Source organism: Pseudorasbora parva, chromosome 3 (genome assembly GCF_024679245.1).
Source record: "Pseudorasbora parva isolate DD20220531a chromosome 3, ASM2467924v1, whole genome shotgun sequence".
Classification (NCBI taxonomy): Eukaryota; Metazoa; Chordata; class Actinopteri; order Cypriniformes; family Gobionidae; genus Pseudorasbora; species Pseudorasbora parva.
In genome coordinates this window covers 37,427,111-37,447,640 of record NC_090174.1, presented here as the reverse complement: position 1 = coordinate 37,447,640, position 20,530 = coordinate 37,427,111, and the positions used below count along the sequence as shown (strand labels likewise).

Below are 20,530 nucleotides of genomic sequence, written 5' to 3'. Positions count from 1 at the left end.
CAATCTAATAGGGAACTGCCATTCGGCAATAGGCCTCTCCGGGCCGCCCTAAAAAGACCGGACTGTACGTAGGCATCAAACAGGCCTCCCTGGAGGCGAGCCCCGGGAACACAACAGCTCCCAATAGTTTGCACGTTGGCTGGCAGGAAGTAGGCCGCTCTAGGCCGCCTGAGGGTGAGCCCCCGAGCTGGGACGCTCGGTAGGCCAGTGTATTATGCTGTCAGGCCTCTTTTGGCCTTTTTGGGAGGGATTCCCGGACCAGGTCTCGGTGACAAGCTAGCTATTAGCATGGGTGAATTCTGGCGCTATAGCCTCACGAGCCCCCTGAGGAACCAGTAAAGCCACCTGCCTGCAGGCCGCCTGAGGGTGAGCCCCGAGCTGGGATGCTCGTTAGGCCAGTGTAGTATGCTGTCAGGCCTCTTTGGGCCTTTTTGGGAGAGGATTCCCGGACCAAGGTCTCGGTGACACGCTAGCCATTAGCGTGGGTGGCTTCTGGCGTTATAGCCTCATGAGCCCCCTGAGGAACCAGTAAAGCCACCTTCCTGCGGCTTTTAACAGCAAACAGCTAACACTAACGGTGCTGGGTGGAGGCGCCTCATGGCCTCCCTGGAGGGGAAACGGTTCCTTGGAACAGGAACTTATAACTGGCTTTGGGCTGACAGCTAGCGGCTGCCCGCCGGTGGGTCCCGGCCTGCGCCGGTATAACTCAAGGGCGGGCTTATGCCCTAGCACAACGAGACTCCGTTTCTGCTGCGCAGTCCCTTCAGGACAGGGACTGGCTAGCCTACAGCATGGGTTACCTACCAAGCTGGCTTAAGAGCTCCCCTCATTGAGGGTCGTCTGCGAGCTTACGGCCGCTTGAGTCTGATCAGACGGGCAGGCCCCCTCGGGGCCTCCCGGGTAGATCAGTCCATAGGCCTTTTTTAGGCCTCCTGAGCACCCCTGTAATAAATGTGCTCAGTAGATCCTAGGATCGAGCAGAAGAGACTCCCCTCGATGGCAAGGGTAAGAAGCACTAAGCTGAGTACTGCTCTCCAGGATTCCCGTCTCCGAGTTCCGGTCTGAGGAGGACACTGCCACTTTGCAGTCCCTCAGTCTGGATGCTCATAAGTAGAGCGATGTCCGGAGGCTCTGTTTGACAGACAGGGTTGGCCAAGCCGGGGTGTCCCACAGAAGTGATGCCAGGTGAGGCCTCCCTGGTGGCATTCGGTGAAGGTTTTTCCCGAATTAGTGACGGCTGGTGGCGCCCTCGGGTCCCCTAGCCACATTCCCTTAAGGGACTCCTTCCTTCGAAAGTAGTAGGTCCCAGGCCCTCGAGCAAGCCGAGAGTAGGAAACCTCAGTTAAAACTTGTTTAGGTTCTCTCTTAGGCATATAGCTTGGGCTATGACCGTGGGGAATGATGTCACTGGCAGCCTGTGTGGCTAGAGGGGGAGTGGTTCAGACTTTCCGCGAACACTCGTCCAGGCAGTTCTCACTGCCAGTAAGGGGCGTGCACTCCCCTCAGCATGGCGGCGTGGGTATATCGTTCCCCATAGCGTCAGCTGACGCAGCGCGAGTTCCCTTTCGAAAGGGAACGTCCCCGGTTACGTATGTAACCTTAGTTCCCTGAGAACAGGGAACGAGACGCTGCGTCACATGGCCATGCTTCAAGGTGTGCCTGCCCACAGTCCCTTCAGACGAAGCGGATGTTGTCATGTTGGCACGGTGCCTTTTTATACTTCCTGGTCGCACGGTGATGACATCACCAGCTGCCGACGGTCAGTAGGATTGTGATTTGATAGCGATTTCAGACACCTGTCACGCTGAAGGCGTTCCCCATAGTGTCAGCTGACGCAGCGTCTCGTTCCCTGTTCTCAGGGAACTAAGGTTACATACGTAACCGGGGACGTTGTCATTTCAAGCAGAGGGTTGACAGCAATGATCTGGTCCTCAAGAGAGCCCTGTGTTGTTTGAAGGGTTTTCATTAATTTATTTTCATGTAATTTTACAAATTCACATATCAAAAATTTGTGTTGTATATTTTTTAATTAAATATCTTTCATAGTAATATATTTGTATATTTGTCTCATACTGTACCTGCATTTTGCCAGAACTTTCTTTCTTCTTCTCACCACCTGCCACTGCAACTGTGGCAAAGTACTGGATGACACGTTTGGTGTTCACAGTCTTTCCAGCACCAGATTCTCCACTGATTTATGATTAGAAGACAGAAGATGATAAACATGAGGAAGTTCCATAAGAGAAAAATATAAATGATCTCAACATCTCTAGTTGAAGACTTGATACATACGTAATCAGGACAGACTGGTTCTCTAATTGAAACATAATAATGTTTAAGCAATTTTTTTTATAAAACTATGAATGTGAATTTCAACTTAAATTTAATCCAGATCCCATAAATCAGATCTTACCACACAGCATGAATTGATAGGCGTTGTCAGAGACAGAGAAGATGTGGGGTGGGGCCTCCATACGCTTTTTGCCTCTGTAGGCAGACACAACTTCAGCATCATACACTGGGAGCCACTTGTAGTGGTTCACAGTTGCACAGAAGAGTCCAGAGTAGGTCTGAAATGAGCAGAGAAGTGGTCAGATTGCAACAACACAGACTAAATGAATTTCAATGTTGCTTTACATTGTTTCAAAACGTACATAGATCATCCATGCAGCATAATGCTCTTTGAGGTTATACAGCACAGAGGCTTCATTGAGATGGGTCATCATGGCCATGTCCTCAATCTTGTCAAACTTGGGAGGATTCATTGGGTGGACATCATCCTCCTTTACTGTTTTCTCCTATAAATATGATCCATCAGATAATAGATAGACAAAAAAAATATGCAGGATGTAGTGCAATATGAGCATCTTGTAAAATGTACCTCCTTAGTGTCATTCACAATAACAGTGACTTTGCCACCATCTTTGCTCTTGATCATTCCCTTGACGTACAACTCTTTGTCATCAATCACATAGCAGGCATACTTGGCATCAAATGGTTTGCTCTGAGCTTCAATTCTCTCTTTCTCTGGCTTCTCAGACACTCAGTGTCTGAATTCACTCACTCCTTTTCATTCACTCCTTCGAGCGAATGTCTTGGGTTATGACTATAACTAACCCTTCTTCCCTGAGAAGGAAACGAGACACTGTGTCTAAAGACACTTTAGGGGAATGCCCCCAACATAGCGTGTCTGAAGCATGAATGAAATCTGTCACTGATCCTGATTGGTGCTGCGTCATGACGTAATATGTGACAGCATACCCAGAAGCTATAATAGGATGCTGGCACATAGTAAAGACAGCTTTGTAATGAAGCTGGGCGCTCACATGATGAGGTGTGGTGCAAGATGCAGTGTCTCGTTCCCTTTTCAGGGAACGAGGGTTATAATCATAACCAGAGACGTTCCCTTTCGAGGGAAATCGCACTGTGTCTAAGGACACTTTAGGGGAATGAATACCCACTAGGCCACACCAAATCACTGCGTTCCTAGTGTGAAGCTGGGTACCAGGCACACCTAGGACGTGAGCACCCTAGCGCCAGGCATCACAGGGAGGTCCAGACTATAAAATTGAATGAAGGTGTGCGAAGTGGCCCACCCCGCTGTCTCGCAGATTTTCTGAAGCGAGGCCCCAGAAAGGAGGGCCACCGAGGAGGCTGTGCCCTTTGTAGAGTGAGCCCTCACCAAAATGGGCGAAGGCAAATTGCGCACACTACAAGCCGTGGCTATAGCCTGGACAATCCAATTACTAATTGTCTGCTTAAAAACAGCAGGCAGCCCTTTCTTGTGTGAGTCAAAACACACCAACAGCTGGTCTGATTTCCTCCATTACACAGACTTTTCCAGATAGATCCTCAATGCCCTGACTGGACAGAGGACTAGCTGCCTCTGCCGTTGCATGAGGTGGAGGATGAAATGCCTAAAGAATCACTGACTGCACCCCACTGGATGGCACCTTGGGTACATAGCCCGGCCTGGGGTATAAGATGGCCTTCACCCCGCCAGGAGCAAACTCCAGATAGGTTGCCAAGGCCTGGAGATCCCCCACTCTCCTCAGATGGGTCAGGTTCTTTGCCTCAGCCGACTCCAGTACAGGGATGGAAATTAACTTTTTTGTCCACCGGCCACTGTGGCTGGTGGATTTCAAAATCTACCAGCCACTCCATGTTTTTACCAGCCACTTTCTTGTTTTTAACCGACAATGTGTAACTGCATGTGAAAAATTAATACTACAAGCTCTACAATACTTAAGCAGTTTATTTAATCTCAAGTCTCAATGAAATACTGATATTTTCTCTATCTCTCTTATACATACACAAACCATGAACTGATATACATTTCATTAAATGAGTAGGGCTCTGTACTCTGTGTGCTTTTTTTTTTACCTGGATGTGGCATTTGGATGATTCGTGATCTTTTATGGCTTCCAGTTTTAGGTTTTTAGTCCCAACAATGAAACTATTAGTTTTGGCATCTTCTGAAGCGTGTTGACGACACACCGAACAGAACATTGTCAGTAGGGATGCACAGAAATAAAAATTCTTGGCCGAAACCGAAACACCAAAAGAAATTATGCCAACTATTAGTACCATTGCATTTATGGCTACTGCTGTGACTGTGTAACTTTACTAAAAATCAAGGCATTGCGATTTCATAAATTAATATTAAAGTTTCAAATATTAATCAATTACAAATTATGCAAATATTTATTTAGCACATTGCAACTATCCACAGTATAAAATACAATTCAAACTAAAATGTTTAACTTGACCTCACTCATGTGTACATTTAATAATAGCTAATGTACAGGCCTAATGGCCTGCAGAAAGGTACAGAAATTCAATAAAGTAATCAAATGTAAAATAACTGCATATTTTAACAGTTTAAATTAAAGATTAATCCTTATTAAACTTACAAAAGCTATTCAAGAGCAGTGAGTGATGTCCTTTTGTTTGACATTAAACAGACAGCAGTAAAGGCTACTGCCCCTTTAAGACCTAGTGCAGGGATATGCTCTTCTTTCTCGACTGTATAACGTTCACTTGAGGCATATTCAGACTATGTCTGCTTGGATACTAATCAAGATGGACATGTTGACATACTTTTTGTGTGAGTTTGTCCATTTAAGAGCAAGACTTGAAAGAGAACTCAATATTTGCGAGCTGTGAGACGAGTGCGCGTTCTTGGATGAGGCGCAGTGACGGATCTTCTTTCAGCGTGCGCGAGTTCGTATTCGCGTCTTCTGGTACTACATCCGGGTAATGACCGCGAAAACGACTGGTCATATTCGGACATACGGCCGCACTCGCATGCATTGAACAAAGTTTACAAAGAGGGGAAACAGTATGCTATTTTTATTTACCCGCCACGGTGGCCGGTAGGTGAAGCGAGTTTAACCGCCACAACTCAAAAATCACCCGCATTTGGCCGGTGGCGGGTGCTAATTTCCATCCCTGCTCCAGTAGCTCGAAGCGGGCCGCAGCCAATCCTTCAAGTACCACTGCCAGGTCCCGGGCTGGGACGCCGGACTCCCTGTCTGGGCGAGGGATATGCTTTATGGCCTCCTTTACCAACAGGGAGCACACTTCCTGTTCCATAATCTGCCACTGGGCTGGGCACACCATAGTCCAGACCACACTGATGAACCTCAGTGGTGGAACACTGAACTGCAGTCTGTACCCTTTGCCCACGGTACGATATATTCAGGAGGCATAACCACGCAGCGAGATATTCTAGGGGAACCAGCCTCTCTCTGTACCCACCGAGCCTCCTGCCCAAGCCCCTGAAGCGGCCACCCAGCAAAGCTTAGTGTGGGAGGATTTTCGGTATGCGAACGTGTTCACTGCCCAGCTGCAGGTCTTTTTAGAGGCGGCTGGAGCAGCATGCATTCGCTGGAAATCGATGTGGCCGAAGCGTCGTAGATGGCGGATCGCAGCATCGACATCCAGAAAACCTTGATCGCTCCCCGAGAGAGGGGGCTGGCCAGCAGGGGCCTCATCTAACTCGACAGGACCACAACAACTTTGAGCGGTCACTGTGAATCCCTTTTAAATTAATATGGACAAGTCAAAACAATTTGAATGATAGGCTGATAATATCTAACTCCTAATATCTGTAAGTCAGATAAATCCCCTTTAATTCCTCAGAATTAAATGCCAGCATAATCATCCATTAAGTGAACATGGACTGAATGATAGGCTGGGTAAACATATCTAACTCCTCAAAGTCAGATAATATTTAATTTTAATTCCTCAAAAATTAAATGCAGCCATAATCACCAGACGATATGGTTTAAATGTTTATTTATATGGAGTCGTCATCTACACGCTGCCTTGGCAAAGGCGAGATTCGATCCGTTTACAACATATTTGCACAGCAAATTACTGAGGGATAAAAACCTGGTGTTGGGCATCTAGTGATAAAATCTGGTGTTACTTTAAAAATATTATATGCTTTATCACTTGTTTAGTGATAAAGCACAGTGTTTCCTTTGGGTGATAAAGCACAGTGTTTCCTTTGGGTGTTAACAATCAACATCTGCGCATGTGCAGAGCATTTTAAATTTCCCAGCTCATCCTTCGGTCTCTCCATCTTTATGGCTTTCCCTGCACACACAACGGTTACAAGGACAAGGTATAGTATAGTATTATTATCTTATCAACTTGTGATTTATTAATGAGCTTGTATAATTAGTAACGTAGCCGATGTGGTTGACTTAACTCTGTTAACTTTTTTTTTTTTTTTTTTTTTACCTCAGTTTAAATTTAGCGCGCTTTTGATCCGCCATTCAGTTTAACATAACTGAATAACCCCCACTAACACACTAAATTCGTTAATGGAGGACGAGATTTACGTAAGTGACTTAATTTCGTTGTACTAATTTTGTAATAATGTAGCAGCATTAACATTATGTGTCATTTTTTAACTCCCTGGACTTGGATAGTTATTTCTTCTCATTTTGCATAACGTCTTTCACCCCGTAACTACGAGTTAATTCTGGTGTTTTGAAATGTCATTCAAATGAGAAAGCAGACGTTAATCGAATGAATTAATTGCTCTTAATTTTTTTTTTCTTGTGTGACGCCGGGGCTCGATCCCTGGCCGAGCACCCACGGATAGCACGGTCCATTGTCGGCGCTGCGCATACTGATCGGCCTGCAACATTTTGCGAGTGAAATGCTCTGTGTGTTCTAGCAATCTTCTCGTGGTACTTTGATAACATATGCCGACCATTCTGTACAGCGCTCCAAAATGTCGAAAACATCGTAGGACACGCCTTTCTTCATGAACTGCTTCAGTCAATATATAGAATCTCAAGATCGATTACGAGTGTGCAATGTCGTGGAATGTATACGCCAAAACTCATTTTGGCGTGCATATGATACGCTGTTTTTTGCGTGCATATGACACGCAATTTATGGCGTATTATACATACGAACCCCCCACCCCACTACCCTAAACCTACCCAAGAGAGCGTGTCATATATACGCCATAAAGTGCGTATCATATGCATGCCGAAATGAGTTTTGGCGTATACATTCCACGACATTGCGCACTCGTACTATTTGACATTTTTCGTCTTATTTTGTATTAGTTGAGCAGACATGCATTAGTGCCCTTCCATGCGCGATTTTTTCTGTACAACTTAGTTCTAGCCTTTTCTAGTTGTAGCATTGTAAATCTCTAACAGTAGTGCTTATGTTTTGAATATAACGTTTTCTTGCTATGTGTTGGTATAAAAATAACCTGAAGTAAAACACAAAGTGACCTGATAATTTTGAGTCTTTTAGTTTGCTTTCTGCTTTGGAGGATTTTTGTTTCATGTAATATTGTTTATTATTGCAGAAGGAAACCACTTAAGGCCACAATCTATGTATGCCTTTGGCATTTTTACTCTACAAACCTAAACGATCCTGAAAGGAAGACAGGCTATGTAAGTATCTCTGCTTGTTGATTGAAGATGTTTGAAACTTTATATCTTAGATTTTTTTAATGTGTTTGTTTTAACCAAATTTGTCTCTTTAACAGGAACGATACTATATGTGTTTGGATCATTTTGAGGAGCGCTATCAACGCCAAGATCGTGGGATCGATGAATTGGGAAAGCAAGAACTGACAAAATGTAAAAATGCATACATTGAATGCAATGTAAGTCGCTTTGGATAAAATCATCTACCAAATGTAAATGTATTAATTTATAAAGGAATAGTATTTTTTATCAGAATGAATTACAAACCAGACAGTTTTTTTAACATTAAGGTTGATTTAATATATACAATGTTGAATTTTTGTATTTTCAATTAAAACATTACTTGAGGAATGTTTCTTTGTTTAATCTTGTTTGAAACGCAGTAGAGATTTATCATGGTAAGATGTTATAGCATTGGAGTATAACAAGAAATTGTTTTATTCAATTGTATGTGTGACAACAATGGCTTTACTGTAGCGATTCCCGGCGAAAGCAAGAACTGACAAAAATGTTTTTTTTTATTAAAAATGGTATTGAATGCAGTGTTTTATCGCATTGGATAAAAGTGTCTGCCAAATACATAAATGTAATGGAATTGATATATTACAATTTCAATAAATATTCAAATAAATTTGTAGTCACTTGATTTTTTGGGGGGAAAAATAAAATAATATATATAAATTGTTTTAAATTTCATTCACAGTGCCATTTTAGTATTTAAGTATTTACATTAAATAAACATAAAATACACTGGGTGTGTGAGATTAATCACCATAAAGTGTTAAATGTACACTTATGAGTAATACATTTCTCAACACCTTGAGTGACTAAAAAGAAACACTAACACAGTGTTTGTATAACGAACACTTTCGTCAGTGTTGTTTTAACACTAGCAAAGATGGACCTGTATGTTCACCCGGAAAGTGATAATTTTAACACCCGTGGTGATAAATCTCCCAACATGTTTTTTTGCTTTGTGGCTTTCATCCCTTGAGATAAAAGACCTGTACACGTCGAGATATTTCTCAATAAACACAGCCAGCACCCTCAGGAGCTGACTGCATGCCTTGCACCGAACAGTATCACAATTACACTGATCGCATGTGTCCACTCTTATTGCAGACCCGTAGTCTACGTGCTGCCTCGGCAACACAAGATCAAGCCTTGCATTATGATGTGGCAAGCTCTCGTTTACTTCGCTACCTCGATGCTGGGTACGTCTAATTCCTTGGAATCGGACTGCTCAGGCATCTGGTTATCAGCATTGGCTTCCGCACGGGGAAGGAGAACATCGGCTTGCTACAGGCAGCCCCCTCGAGAGTTGCCCAAGCACCCTTATTTTATGAATGAAGTAGCGTGTTTGGGGCTTTAACGTCACCCACCTCGATGCTGTGTTAATCTGATTCCCTTGAATTAGACGGCTCGAACATTGGGTTCTCCACCCTGGGCAAGAAGCCACAGTGTGGGCTTCCACGCAGGGAAGCAGAACATCTGAACTGTTAGACGTGGACTGAAAAGGTCACTTAGCATTCCCAAGACCCGCTGACCAGTCCATCTATGAGCCCACTGATCTACTTCGTCGCACTGCCTCAACTTTTGGACACACAACACCAAATAGACAAACAATTCATACACAGAGCACGTTGCTGAAGAGCAAAAGCTGTCTTTACTATGTGCCAGCATCCTATTATAGCTTCCGGGTATGCCGTCACATGCTATGTCATGACACAGCACTAATCAGGATTGGTGACAGATTTCATTCATGCTTCAGATGCACTATGCTGGTCGCATGTGTTCCCCAAAGTGATTTTGAACATATCTTCCTGCCGCCTGTTATTCCCTATTTCCCGATAGAATGACTGACCAATTATGGATCCAGTAGGGAGATTAGGGGGACAAAAAGCACCTTGGAGAAACTCAACAGCAATTCAAATAATGAAGACAATGCAGAAAATCTGAACGCATGTGGCGGAAGATAAAACTTGTAGTCCATTATAACATCTATAAAGACAACCTTCATGCTTTCAATGTTGAACTAGTCAAAGCTAGACAGACCTTCTTCTCAAATATTATAAACAGAAACATAAACAACACGCGCACTCTTTTTGCTACTGTTGAGAGACTAACAAACCCCCTGAGTCACACTCCTAGTGAAATGCTCTCAGACAGTAAATGCAGTGAGTTTGCTTCCTACTTCTCAGAGAAAATCAATAATATCAGCAAGGCGATCAGCCCATCCTCTAGTTGCTCTGGGGTCAGTCAGATCAGACCAAACCCTCGGAAAATTACCATGTCAGATTTCAAAGCAATTGACGGCAAAATTTTAGAAGAAACGGTATAGCATCTTAAAACATCAACCTGTGCCTTTGACACACTCCCCACTTCTTTTTTCAAAAGTGTGTTTAACTGTTTGAAAGCAGATCTCCTAGAAGTGGTGAACTCCTCACTTATCTATGGGACTTTTCCAAACGCCCTTAAAACTGCAATAGTTAAGCCTCTTCTGAAAAAGAGAAATCTGGATAACTCCATACTGAGCAACTACAGACCAATATCAAATCTCCCCTTCATAGGCAAAATCATTGAAAAAGTTGTTTTCAATCAGCTGAACAAATTCTTAAGCTTGAATGGATACTTTGACAATTTTCAATCTGGTTTCCGTCCGCATCACAGCACAGAGACAGCGTTCATTAAGATTATATTAATGATATTCGCTTAAATACTGATACAAGCAAAACATCAATTCTGGTACAACTGGACCTCAGTGCTGCATTGTTGAACACTGTTGAACACAACATACTTCTAGACAGGCTGAAAAACTGGGTTGGGCTTTCTGGGATGGTCCTCAAATGGTTCAGGTCATACTTAGAAGGGAGAGGTTATTATGTGAGTATAGGAGACCATAAGTCTGAGTGGACATCCATTACATGCGGAGTCCCACAAGGGTCAATTCTTGCACCACTCCTGTTTAACCTGTATATGCTGCCACTGAGCCAAATAATGAAAAAGAACAATATTGCTTACCACAGCTATGCTGACGATACCCAGCTCTACTTAGCACTGTCACCTAATGACTACAGCCCCATTGACTCCCTGTGCAAATGCATTGATGAAGTTTACAACTGGATGTGCCAAAACTATCTTCAGTTAAACAAAGACATAACCGAAATCACTACATTTGGAAACAAAGATGAAATTCTCAAGGTGAACGCATATCTTGAGGCTAAAGGCCTGATAACAAAAAATCAAGTCAGGAATCTTGGAGTGATTTTGGAGTCAGACCTGAGTTTCTGTAGTCATGTCAAAGCAATAACTAAATCAGCCTACTATTATCTGAAAAATATTGCAAGAATTAGATGTTTTGTCTCCAGGCAAGACTTAGAGAAACTCGTTCATGCTTTCATCACCAGTAGGGTGGACTATTGTAATGGCCCCTTTTCACTGGCCTTCCCAAAAATACCATTAGACAGCTGCAGCTCATACAGAACGCTGCTGCCAGGATTGTGAGCAGAACCAGAAAATATGACCATATCACACCAGTCCTCAGGTCTTTACACTGGCTTCCAGTTACATCTAGGATCGATTTTAAAGTACTACTACTTGTTTATAAATCACTCAATGAACTAGGACCTCAATACATTGCCGATATGCTGATTAAATACAAACCCAAAAGATCACTCAGATCAGCAGGATCAAGTCAGTTAGAAATACCAAGAGTTCACTCAAAGCAAGGAGAGTCTGCTTTTAGCTATTATGCCAGCCGCATTTGGAACCAGCTTCCTGAACAGATCAGATGTGCTCCAACAGTAGCCACATTCAAATCCAGACTCAAACACATCTGTTTAGCTGTGCATTTACTGAATGAGCTCTGAGCCACTGTATGACCGACTGATTGCACCCTATCTTATCTTATTTATTCTTTTTCTAATTGTTTTAGTTTACCTTTGTTCTTATCTTTGGTTATTGTTATTTTATATGTTCATTTGAGTTAAATATCATGAGTGAAAACTGGGTTTGATGGAAATAGTAAGTTTGACAATAAGGTTTGAGTATGTGTAAAATCTGTGGAGGGTATGATGAGTGAGAATGGGTTTAACAAGAAGGTTCCTGAGTAAAAATCAGGGAATAGTGATTAAAATGGATGTTATGAATGTGTTTGAGAAAGAAATGAAGGAGAGGTGTTCTAATAAAGATGGTACATGTATGTAGGCTGTAAACTGAAGAATTTTTATTTTTATAGCAGACCATTATTGTGGATCTGACCATTTTATTTTATTTTATTTTTATATTATCATTTTTATTTTTTATTTTATTATTATTATCTATACAACTGTTTTAACTATGCTTGCTTTTAATTTTTTATTCATCCACATGGTATTCTTTTTTTCTAATGCATTTGTTATCACTGTTTTAATTAATTTCTATGTAAAGCACTTTGAATTTAGCTTGGCTCTGCCCTCCTACGTACTTCCGCTCAATTTTCATTTTCCTTCAGTACTACGTCTGGGACAGCTGTGTAGTCTTAAGGTTTTCACCAAACAAATTTTTACCGGTCCAATCAGCGAACAGAGGGAGTGGCTGAGAACGATGACGTTGATGTCGAGCGCTAGTTTGAGATGTAACTTTAGTTCAGTAATGGTGGCAGAGAAAGATGCAAACTAAACCATTCATTGCATTGTCGAATATCCAGAAGTTAAAGCTGGAGCAATAACAGTCTTTGCTGGGGTTTGTTGGTGGCCATGATGTTGTGGCCCTCCAACAGGGTAAATTCGGGAAAAGTTTGATTTTCCAGATCGCTTCGTTAGTGATGAAGGAGTTGGCTGAAGCTATTCGGACGGTAACTGTTTCTCGTGGGGTCGGTATTGCCATCATTTAAGTTACAGGGACTGGTCAGTTATTTTACTGCCGTCCGTCTCTCACCACCCGTGTAAAAATCCCCGGCCGGGTTACCGACTGCTTTTGACAAACGCAAGGTCGTGTTGATGTAACAGCTGTCCGAATCCATATTGTTGAATCCAATTTTCAACAATATATCACTTCAAAATTCACTGTTTGTAATCATTTTTGACCACTGCAAAACACCATACGATTGCTTTGCTGTTATTAGGATGCATTTCTAGACTTGTATTTCCTTAAAATGCTGGCAAGTATTTAGAAGAGCAATATATTTCATCACTGCTAAAACAAATTAAAATAAAAGCACTTAAACATTTGAATTGGTCCGTTATTTATAGCAGCATTTATTATCATACCGAGCATATGACATTTTATTTACAGCATACAATGATGTTACGGACCGCGTGAGCGCCGCGTTCCCGGTCACAGAACTCTCCTCTCCACCGTGACGTGAATAAATCACAATCCGAATGCACAAGTTTTAGGTTTTATCCTATAGTTGTATTACTGAGGTGGCCTGCACATGTGCACTTTTATTTTGTCGGATTTCCAGGCATGAGTGAAACAGGCGAAGGGCGCATGACATACGTCACGACCAAACGTTAGCGATTGGTTATGGCAGATCCAGAGTGGCTCAGGGCAGATCCAATAGTTTTAAACCTCAACAGGGTGCCCGCCTTCGCGGAAATAAACCCTTGTCAATGGAGAGTGGCCAGACTCTATGTACAAATGAAATGTACGAGAGTCTGGTAAAACCAGGCTACTTTGAATTGCCATTGGGTATGAAATGTGCTATACAAATAAACTTGCCTTGCCTTGCCTTGCCTTGACTATGTTTGGGAATATATCAGGTTGGCTCGATTTACTAAGATAGACAAAGTATGCCTGATGATCTTCCTTCAGGGGGGATTATCAGAGCCAATCTCTTTGCACATGTTGCTATGGAACCCTTACCGGACAGTGGAATATTAAATATCCCCTGTCTCTGTCCAGAGCTCAGTGACAGATCCAGCCACTGACTAGTGTCCAGAGATTGCTCCAGCCAGTGAATAGAAGCCAGTGACAGCTACAGCTACTGACCAGTGTCCAGAGATTGCTCCAGCCACTGACCAGCATCCGGAGATGGCTCCAGCCACTGGCCAGCGTCCGGAGATGGCTCTAGCCACTGACCAGTGTCCAGAGGTGGCTCCAGCCACTGACCAGCATCCAGAGATGGCTCCAGCCACTGACCAGTGTCCAGAGGTGGCTCCAGTCACTGGCCAGTGTCCAGTGATGGCTCTAGCCAATGACCAGTGTCCAGTGACAGCTCCAGCCACTGAACAGTGTCCAGAGATTTCTCCAGCCACTGACCAGCATCCAGAGATGGCTCCAGCCACTGACCAGTGTCCAGAGGTGGCTGCAGTCACTGACCAGCATCCAGAGATGGCTCCAGCCACTGACCAGTGTCCAGAGATGGCTCCAGCCACTGACCAGTGTCCAGTGACAGCTCCAGCCACTGACCAGTGTCCAGAGAAAGCTCCAGTCACTGACCGGTGTCCAGAGATTGCTTCAGCCACTGGATAGAATCCAGAGATGGCTCCAGCTACTAACCAATGTCCAGAGATGGCTCCAGCCACTGACCAGTGTCCAGAGATGGCTCCAGCCACTGACTAGTGTCCAGAGATTGCTCCAGCCACTGAATAAAATCCAGAGATGGCTCCAGCCACTGACCAGCATCCAGAGATGGCTCCAGCCACTGACCAGTGTCCAGAGATGGCTCCAGCATCGGGGGCTGGGCTATGGCCCATACACCAGGCCCAGAGAGGGCTCCATTCCCTGCACTGAGCCCAGAGAGTGTGCCATTCCCTGCACAGAGCCCAGAGAGGACTCCGGTCAAGACTGTATCCCAACCCAGCACTCTGCAGTTAGCACAAGTCAGCCCAACACCTAAGCCACCTGACCAGCCTGTTCCACCCAGGGCTCAAATCCCTTCCAATGTCCGCTCCTGACCCTCCATCCCTCCTCGCTCCGTCACTGCTTCACCTCCACCCACTATTTACTTTACTATCGTAAAGGAGTTCATGACGACAAAGCTCATTGGTTTAAACAACCGTAATGTTTTGTTAATTTAAAAATGTTAGAAATGTTAGAATCTTAGAATATTCTCAAAGACTGACCGTGCTATTTCTATATGAGTTAGGCTCTATTGTTGACATCTAAAATAATAAAAAAAATTTAATTACAGATACTTTAGATGGCTTTTTCACATTTAGGATATTTTTGTAGAAAAGAAACATAGTTTAAATTACATCCAATTTATTAGCAACAATAAATTTGATTGGATAAGGGATATCAGTGTCATGCCATATCTGTCTTTGATCTGATCTATTAAGCTATACCTGGCTTTTTTATTACTTTTTATTACTTTCTCACTTGAGACTGACACAGCCATATACAGGAAAAAAGCATGTGCAGAGATCAACAGATGCCATTGGTGCTTGTAAGGAACTATTTAAAGCACCATTGAAGTTCACTGTCTCTCTGCTTTGGGGGATCTCAAGACTGCAACACATTTTTAAATCTTAATTAGGCTATTTTGATAATACAACATCAGTGATGTATGCCTTTAATAAGAATACTAACAAAGATTTTAGGGACTTTGGTAGTAGTAATTAAACTCACAGATCAAGTATTTTTTTTGTTTTTTGTTTAATGATTAATTAAAAGTGTAATAACTATTAATTTGCCTCTACGTTAAGGTTTGATTTTGATATTGGTGGGGACATCCCCAGAAGCTGAGGATTCAGGAAATGAATAGGATGTTTTAAGGTTTTTAGTTTATATTGACCTTAACAATATGTTAATAAATGAATTCTGTAATGTTACAGATAACTAATAAAGACAAGGAAGTAGTTTAACAGAGATTTAACTTTACTCCATTCATATAGTGCAATGCAATACACTGCAAAAAAATAAATAAATAATGTCTTACTTAATATTTGTCTTGTTTCCAGCCCAAATATCTAAACATTCTTAAATCAAGATGATTTTAAGATAAGTAAATTTACACAAGATATTGTTGTTTTCTTGATATTGATGTTTTCGGGTGGTCAGGTAAGGCTACTAAATAAGAAAAGCTTTTTTGCAGTGTAGTCAATGTCAAAGTTTTTACAGTCCTTGCTATTTGAAGAAGCCAAACACATGTCTGTGTCTGTCCTTAACAGAACTGAACTGTTGGTCGGCCTATATTTGGTTCACATCAATATTGTCCAGTTTGTCCTGACACACAGCAATACTGTTAAGTCTTATAAGGCCATTGTTATTCTATACCATGTTTTTAGTCTACTAATGCTTTGTTCCAGGCAGTTTTTTGAGTCCGTAATTTACGACTTCAAACCATGACTCACTACGTTGTAGCGTTCCAGGCGAAGTCACGCCAAACTGCCTGATTGCAAGGAATTGTAGCTAGATGAAAACAAAGCATTGCGGACCATACAGGGCTTATGCTCATTTACAAACGTTTATATCCCAAAGGTTCGGAATTGATAATTCCCTTCTGAAGTTGTGATTACGTGCTCATTGCATTAAAATTTTAAAATGTGACGCAATCATGTGCAATGATTACCAATGTTAAACTTGTCGGAGAGCACAAAAAGGCAGCATTACTCCTTGCTTATTTGAGGGGAAACGGAGGAGAAAAACAGTACATAAGGCAAGAGAAGCTGTTATACCTTTTATTTTACATTATTTGTATTGTATATCTGAAAATGTATTTGGTATTAATTTACTCTTGCACTCAGTGGACTGAAAACTAGCTAACACAAAAAAAGCTGCTGATAATGCATAACATTTGTGGATAAATAACGTTAGAGCAATACCTTGGCTTACTTGAATAAACAATTTGGTTTTTAATGTACAACTTTAATAAACCCTACATCCGTAACTAGGGGCTGCCATTGTATATATATGTTATTCTCTTTTGTAATTTCCTGAAATCTTATAGGCTTAACACCAGTTAGAAAAACTGGGCAACTGCCGAGTGACATGCAAATCACATGCTAATACTATAGGCGTAACCTAGCAGTATAAAAGGCAAGAAGCGTGGCAATTACCTCAGAATCACGACTGAACATGAAACTGAGAGAGCGGGGAGAGCGGCGACCAACATGGTGTCTCATTCCCGCCTCTCAGGGAACCGGGGTTATGATAGTAACCGGAGACGTTCCCTTTCAAGAGCGGTCACTTCAACACTGCATTGAAAATGCTGCCAAGGGACAAAGACAATAAAACTGCCAAGGGCCAGAGTTGCCAGAAGCCTTTATGATAGGTGAAGACCGGCAAATGAAAGACTATGAAAGACAAAGAATGTGCTAAAGCATATTCAAATTTGCATATTGAGACAGAAAAATGCAGACTGCACTGATAAGGACAGAACTTGCCCAATAATGTAGTGATACAGTGATAATATGAGTGAACACAGTGTCAACAGCGGTAACGAACTGTGTTTCAAAACAAACACTTGAAAGTGGATAGAATAAAAATGCCTGCTGCACTGATAAGAGCAGTAAAAATGACAACAGCGAGTGAAAACACAAGCACAGGCATACACAGCATCAACAGAAAAGGTAATAACTGTGCAGTGTAAAACATGTGAATCTCACAGTGCAGTGTAAAACACGTGAAGACTTGACTCACAGAGAGCATTTGTGTAGATACAGATTTGGCATGTCCAGCTTGTAAAATCTGGCAACTGAGCTAGCAGCCAAGCATATTTCTTGAATGAATGTACCTTTAGACCAAGCCCACAAAGATGCAATGGCTCTTGTAGAATGTGTCCAATTTTTTTTAAGGGCAGTCCTGGCCCAGACCAGTATGTGCCAATGCGATAGCATTCACTATCCAGTGGGACAGCCTCTTAAGCACCCTACCAGGCAAACAGCACTCAGCGGAAAAGCATCACACGAGGTCGCCGGTTTAAGTGATAAGACTGATGCATAGACGACGTGCTTAAAAGGGGTGTTGATAGTGATTTTGACACTTAGTCATGTCAGAGAGTGACATTACAATCACCGGGACCGAAACACATACAATACCATTCACAGGGAAAGCCTGTAAATCCCCAACGCGTAGCAGAAGCAAGGGCCAGGAGAAGAGCGGTTAAAGAGAAAGCCCTTTACTGCTATAGATTCTAAAGGGTTGAACGGAGGTAGAGAGGGCTTTTAGGATCAAAGTCAGGTCCCACGGCAGCACAGAAGGTGTCATGGAGGATGTAACCTCCTCGTTGCTTTAAGAAATCTGACCATCAAATCACACTTACTGATCGACTGCCTGGATACCGGGGAGCAAAAAGAAGCAATAGCAGCTATATAAACCTTCAAATGGAAGGCAGACTGTCATTATACATTCTAAGTTGTAAAACACGTAGCAGCTAAATGGGTCGATAGCATGCTCACAGCACCATTTCTCAAATATTCCCTATTTTACAGCATAAAGCGCCTGGGGGCTGATGCGCGGGACTTTGTGAGGGTAGCGAGGACATTCTAAGGCAAAGCACTTGCACCTAAAGCATCCCCACTTGAGGTTTCCACAGCTCCGGTCTGGTGTGCCATTTCACATCGTTCGCTTGTGACAGAATGTGCCTTCTGAGGGGAACTTACCATAGAAAAGCTGTCAGCATTTCCCTGGGATCCGTAAACCATGGCTAGTTGGGAGCGACAAGAATCACAGATGCTCTCTCCTCTCTTAGTTTGCATAGTACCATAGGCAAAATGTAAACGGAGGGAACACATAGAGTTTGACTCTCAGCCAGCTCGACGTCAGAGCATCCCCCATACAGCAGGGAGTGGGACAGTGAGAATGACAGTGCAATGCATGTGGGCAATGCATGTTCTGCAATGCATGTTCTGCAATGCATGTTCTGCTCGTCACAAATAGATCCACCTCCGCCCTACCAAATCTGGGGTGAAGTCTCCACTCTCCCTGAGGAGATTCGTTCCCTGAAAGCAAATCCACTCCACAGTTTAGACAGCAAGTGATGGAATTCGCCCTGATGGGGAGATGTCGATCCCCCCACAAAAGGAGGTGTGCAGCCTGACGTACGCCGCCTTGGCGATTTATGTACGCATGCAAATCAGAACATGCTGCTGCTCCAGCGGACTAGAGAGGGCTAGAGAGATCTTATGGCAGTGAGCCAACGCAGACCCAACACTACCACGATGGAAGCATCAGTAGAGACAACGAGAAATGGACAGGAGTCTTTCTTTAGCACAACAAAATAGCGACTGTAAAACCCCCTTTCCTGCTCGCTCAGAAGGATGTGTTCTATCGTTTCTTTAGTGAGCATGCTAAACTTCCTGAGAATCAGGGTGTTTTGGATAACGTTAGTGACGGGACCGCACCATTAAAATGGGATGGTCTGCGTCTGAACCGAAGAGAATATTTTTGGAATAAATTAGATACCAGTGCGATGTGCAGAAATGGCTCTCCACGCATCGAGAAAAAAAGACGGCTGTATACTGTCCTCGACATTTGCTGCCAGCAGCGGCATAGCAAAGCTAGGTCTAACCCCAGCAAGACTGAGAGTGTTAAAGCCAAGCTAAGCGAGAGAACTGCGTATTGGTCTGCTTCTCCTTCGAACGCGGACCTCAGGAGGCGCCTATAACGTGAAGTCAATGTCCTTTAAGACCACAGATGAAACCAGTCTCCGGGGTGGATTTGCGCCAGGAACTGCATCAACATTGTCATCCTGAACGCATGCTTGTGAAGGGCTCGGTTTATAGGTCTCAGATCGAGAATCGGACAAAGAGTCTAACTTCTTCAGAAAGAGTCTAACTTCCTGAGCTGACAAGGGCTTCACTTTCTTATTGGGGCAAGGTCCCAAAAAGGATTTTGGATATTGGCATCTTTGGTTTCTTTCTTTCTATCTTTTTTTCTCTCACACTCACTCACCCTAAACCTACCCATCACATGAAACATTCTGCATTTTTACTTACTAAAAAAACTCATCCTGTATGATTTATAAGCATTTTGAAAAGTGGGGACATGGCCAGTGTCCTTATATTTCACCCTCTCCTTGTAATACTGTTTTAATCCTCTGTCATTATACACATTTGTGTCCTCATATGTCACAAAAACATGCCCACACACACACACGCACAAGCAAGCAAGCTCGAGCATTTAGGTTTGCCACTTATCCCACGATTGCCATATACTGAAAAAAATGCCTGAATCAATATTTGACGCGATTCCCACATCTAGGTTTCGATGAGCTTTGTTTGCTTTGCTGCAACCAAATGTTTTTTACGCCCTATGTCTGCAGCCAAATGTGAGGCAGGGGTAGCTGCCGCTTGGAGAAATGGGCGAGCAGAACGCTAGGGGGCGTGCCAAACGGTTTCCTATATTACAGTAGCTTGTTAAAATACATGTATTTCCTTTGCAGTTATATCTTCACGAGTTTGTGTGCCCATATAATCTTAGTGAAAGTGGTAAACAGATTTGGCTTGCGGTCTGCTATAGAGGGGCTCGGGAGGATATTCTAGCCGAGCTCCGATTGCCCCCCTATAACAGGCAAAATTGAATGAATGAATGAATGAGTCATTAATACAGCCCTTTCATATGCACTACTGTACACCCAAAGCACTTTTCACTCGTGTCAGGGATCTCTCCTCCACCACCACCAGTGTGGTGTACAA

At 43.0% G+C, this 20,530-nt stretch overlaps 1 protein-coding gene across 1 annotated transcript; it reads right to left on the bottom strand.

Moving 5' to 3' along the window:
• Nucleotides 1-1,874: 1,874 nt before the first annotated feature.
• On the bottom strand, nucleotides 1,875-18,568 carry LOC137071049 (myosin-1-like). Its single transcript, XM_067438708.1, has 5 exons — nucleotides 18,497-18,568; nucleotides 2,655-2,798; nucleotides 2,414-2,570; nucleotides 2,079-2,190; nucleotides 1,875-1,942 (listed from the first exon to the last, which is right to left on the bottom strand). The coding sequence occupies exons 1-4, from the start codon at nucleotides 18,536-18,538 to the stop codon at nucleotides 2,162-2,164; spliced, it is 372 nt and encodes a 123-aa protein (XP_067294809.1). The 5' UTR covers nucleotides 18,539-18,568; the 3' UTR covers nucleotides 1,875-1,942; nucleotides 2,079-2,161.
• Nucleotides 18,569-20,530: the final 1,962 nt, after the last annotated feature.

Coding starts and splice junctions, on each gene's coding strand:
- LOC137071049 (XM_067438708.1), bottom strand. CDS start 18,538: ATGGTTTACGGATCCCAGGGAAATGCTGACAGCTTTTCTATG. Junction 2,799..18,496: donor ATGCTGACAGCTTTTCTATG/GTAAGTTCCCCT, acceptor TCATATTTATAG/GAGAAAACAGTAAAGGAGGA. Junction 2,571..2,654: donor ATGCTGCATGGATGATCTAT/GTACGTTTTGAA, acceptor TGCTCATTTCAG/ACCTACTCTGGACTCTTCTG.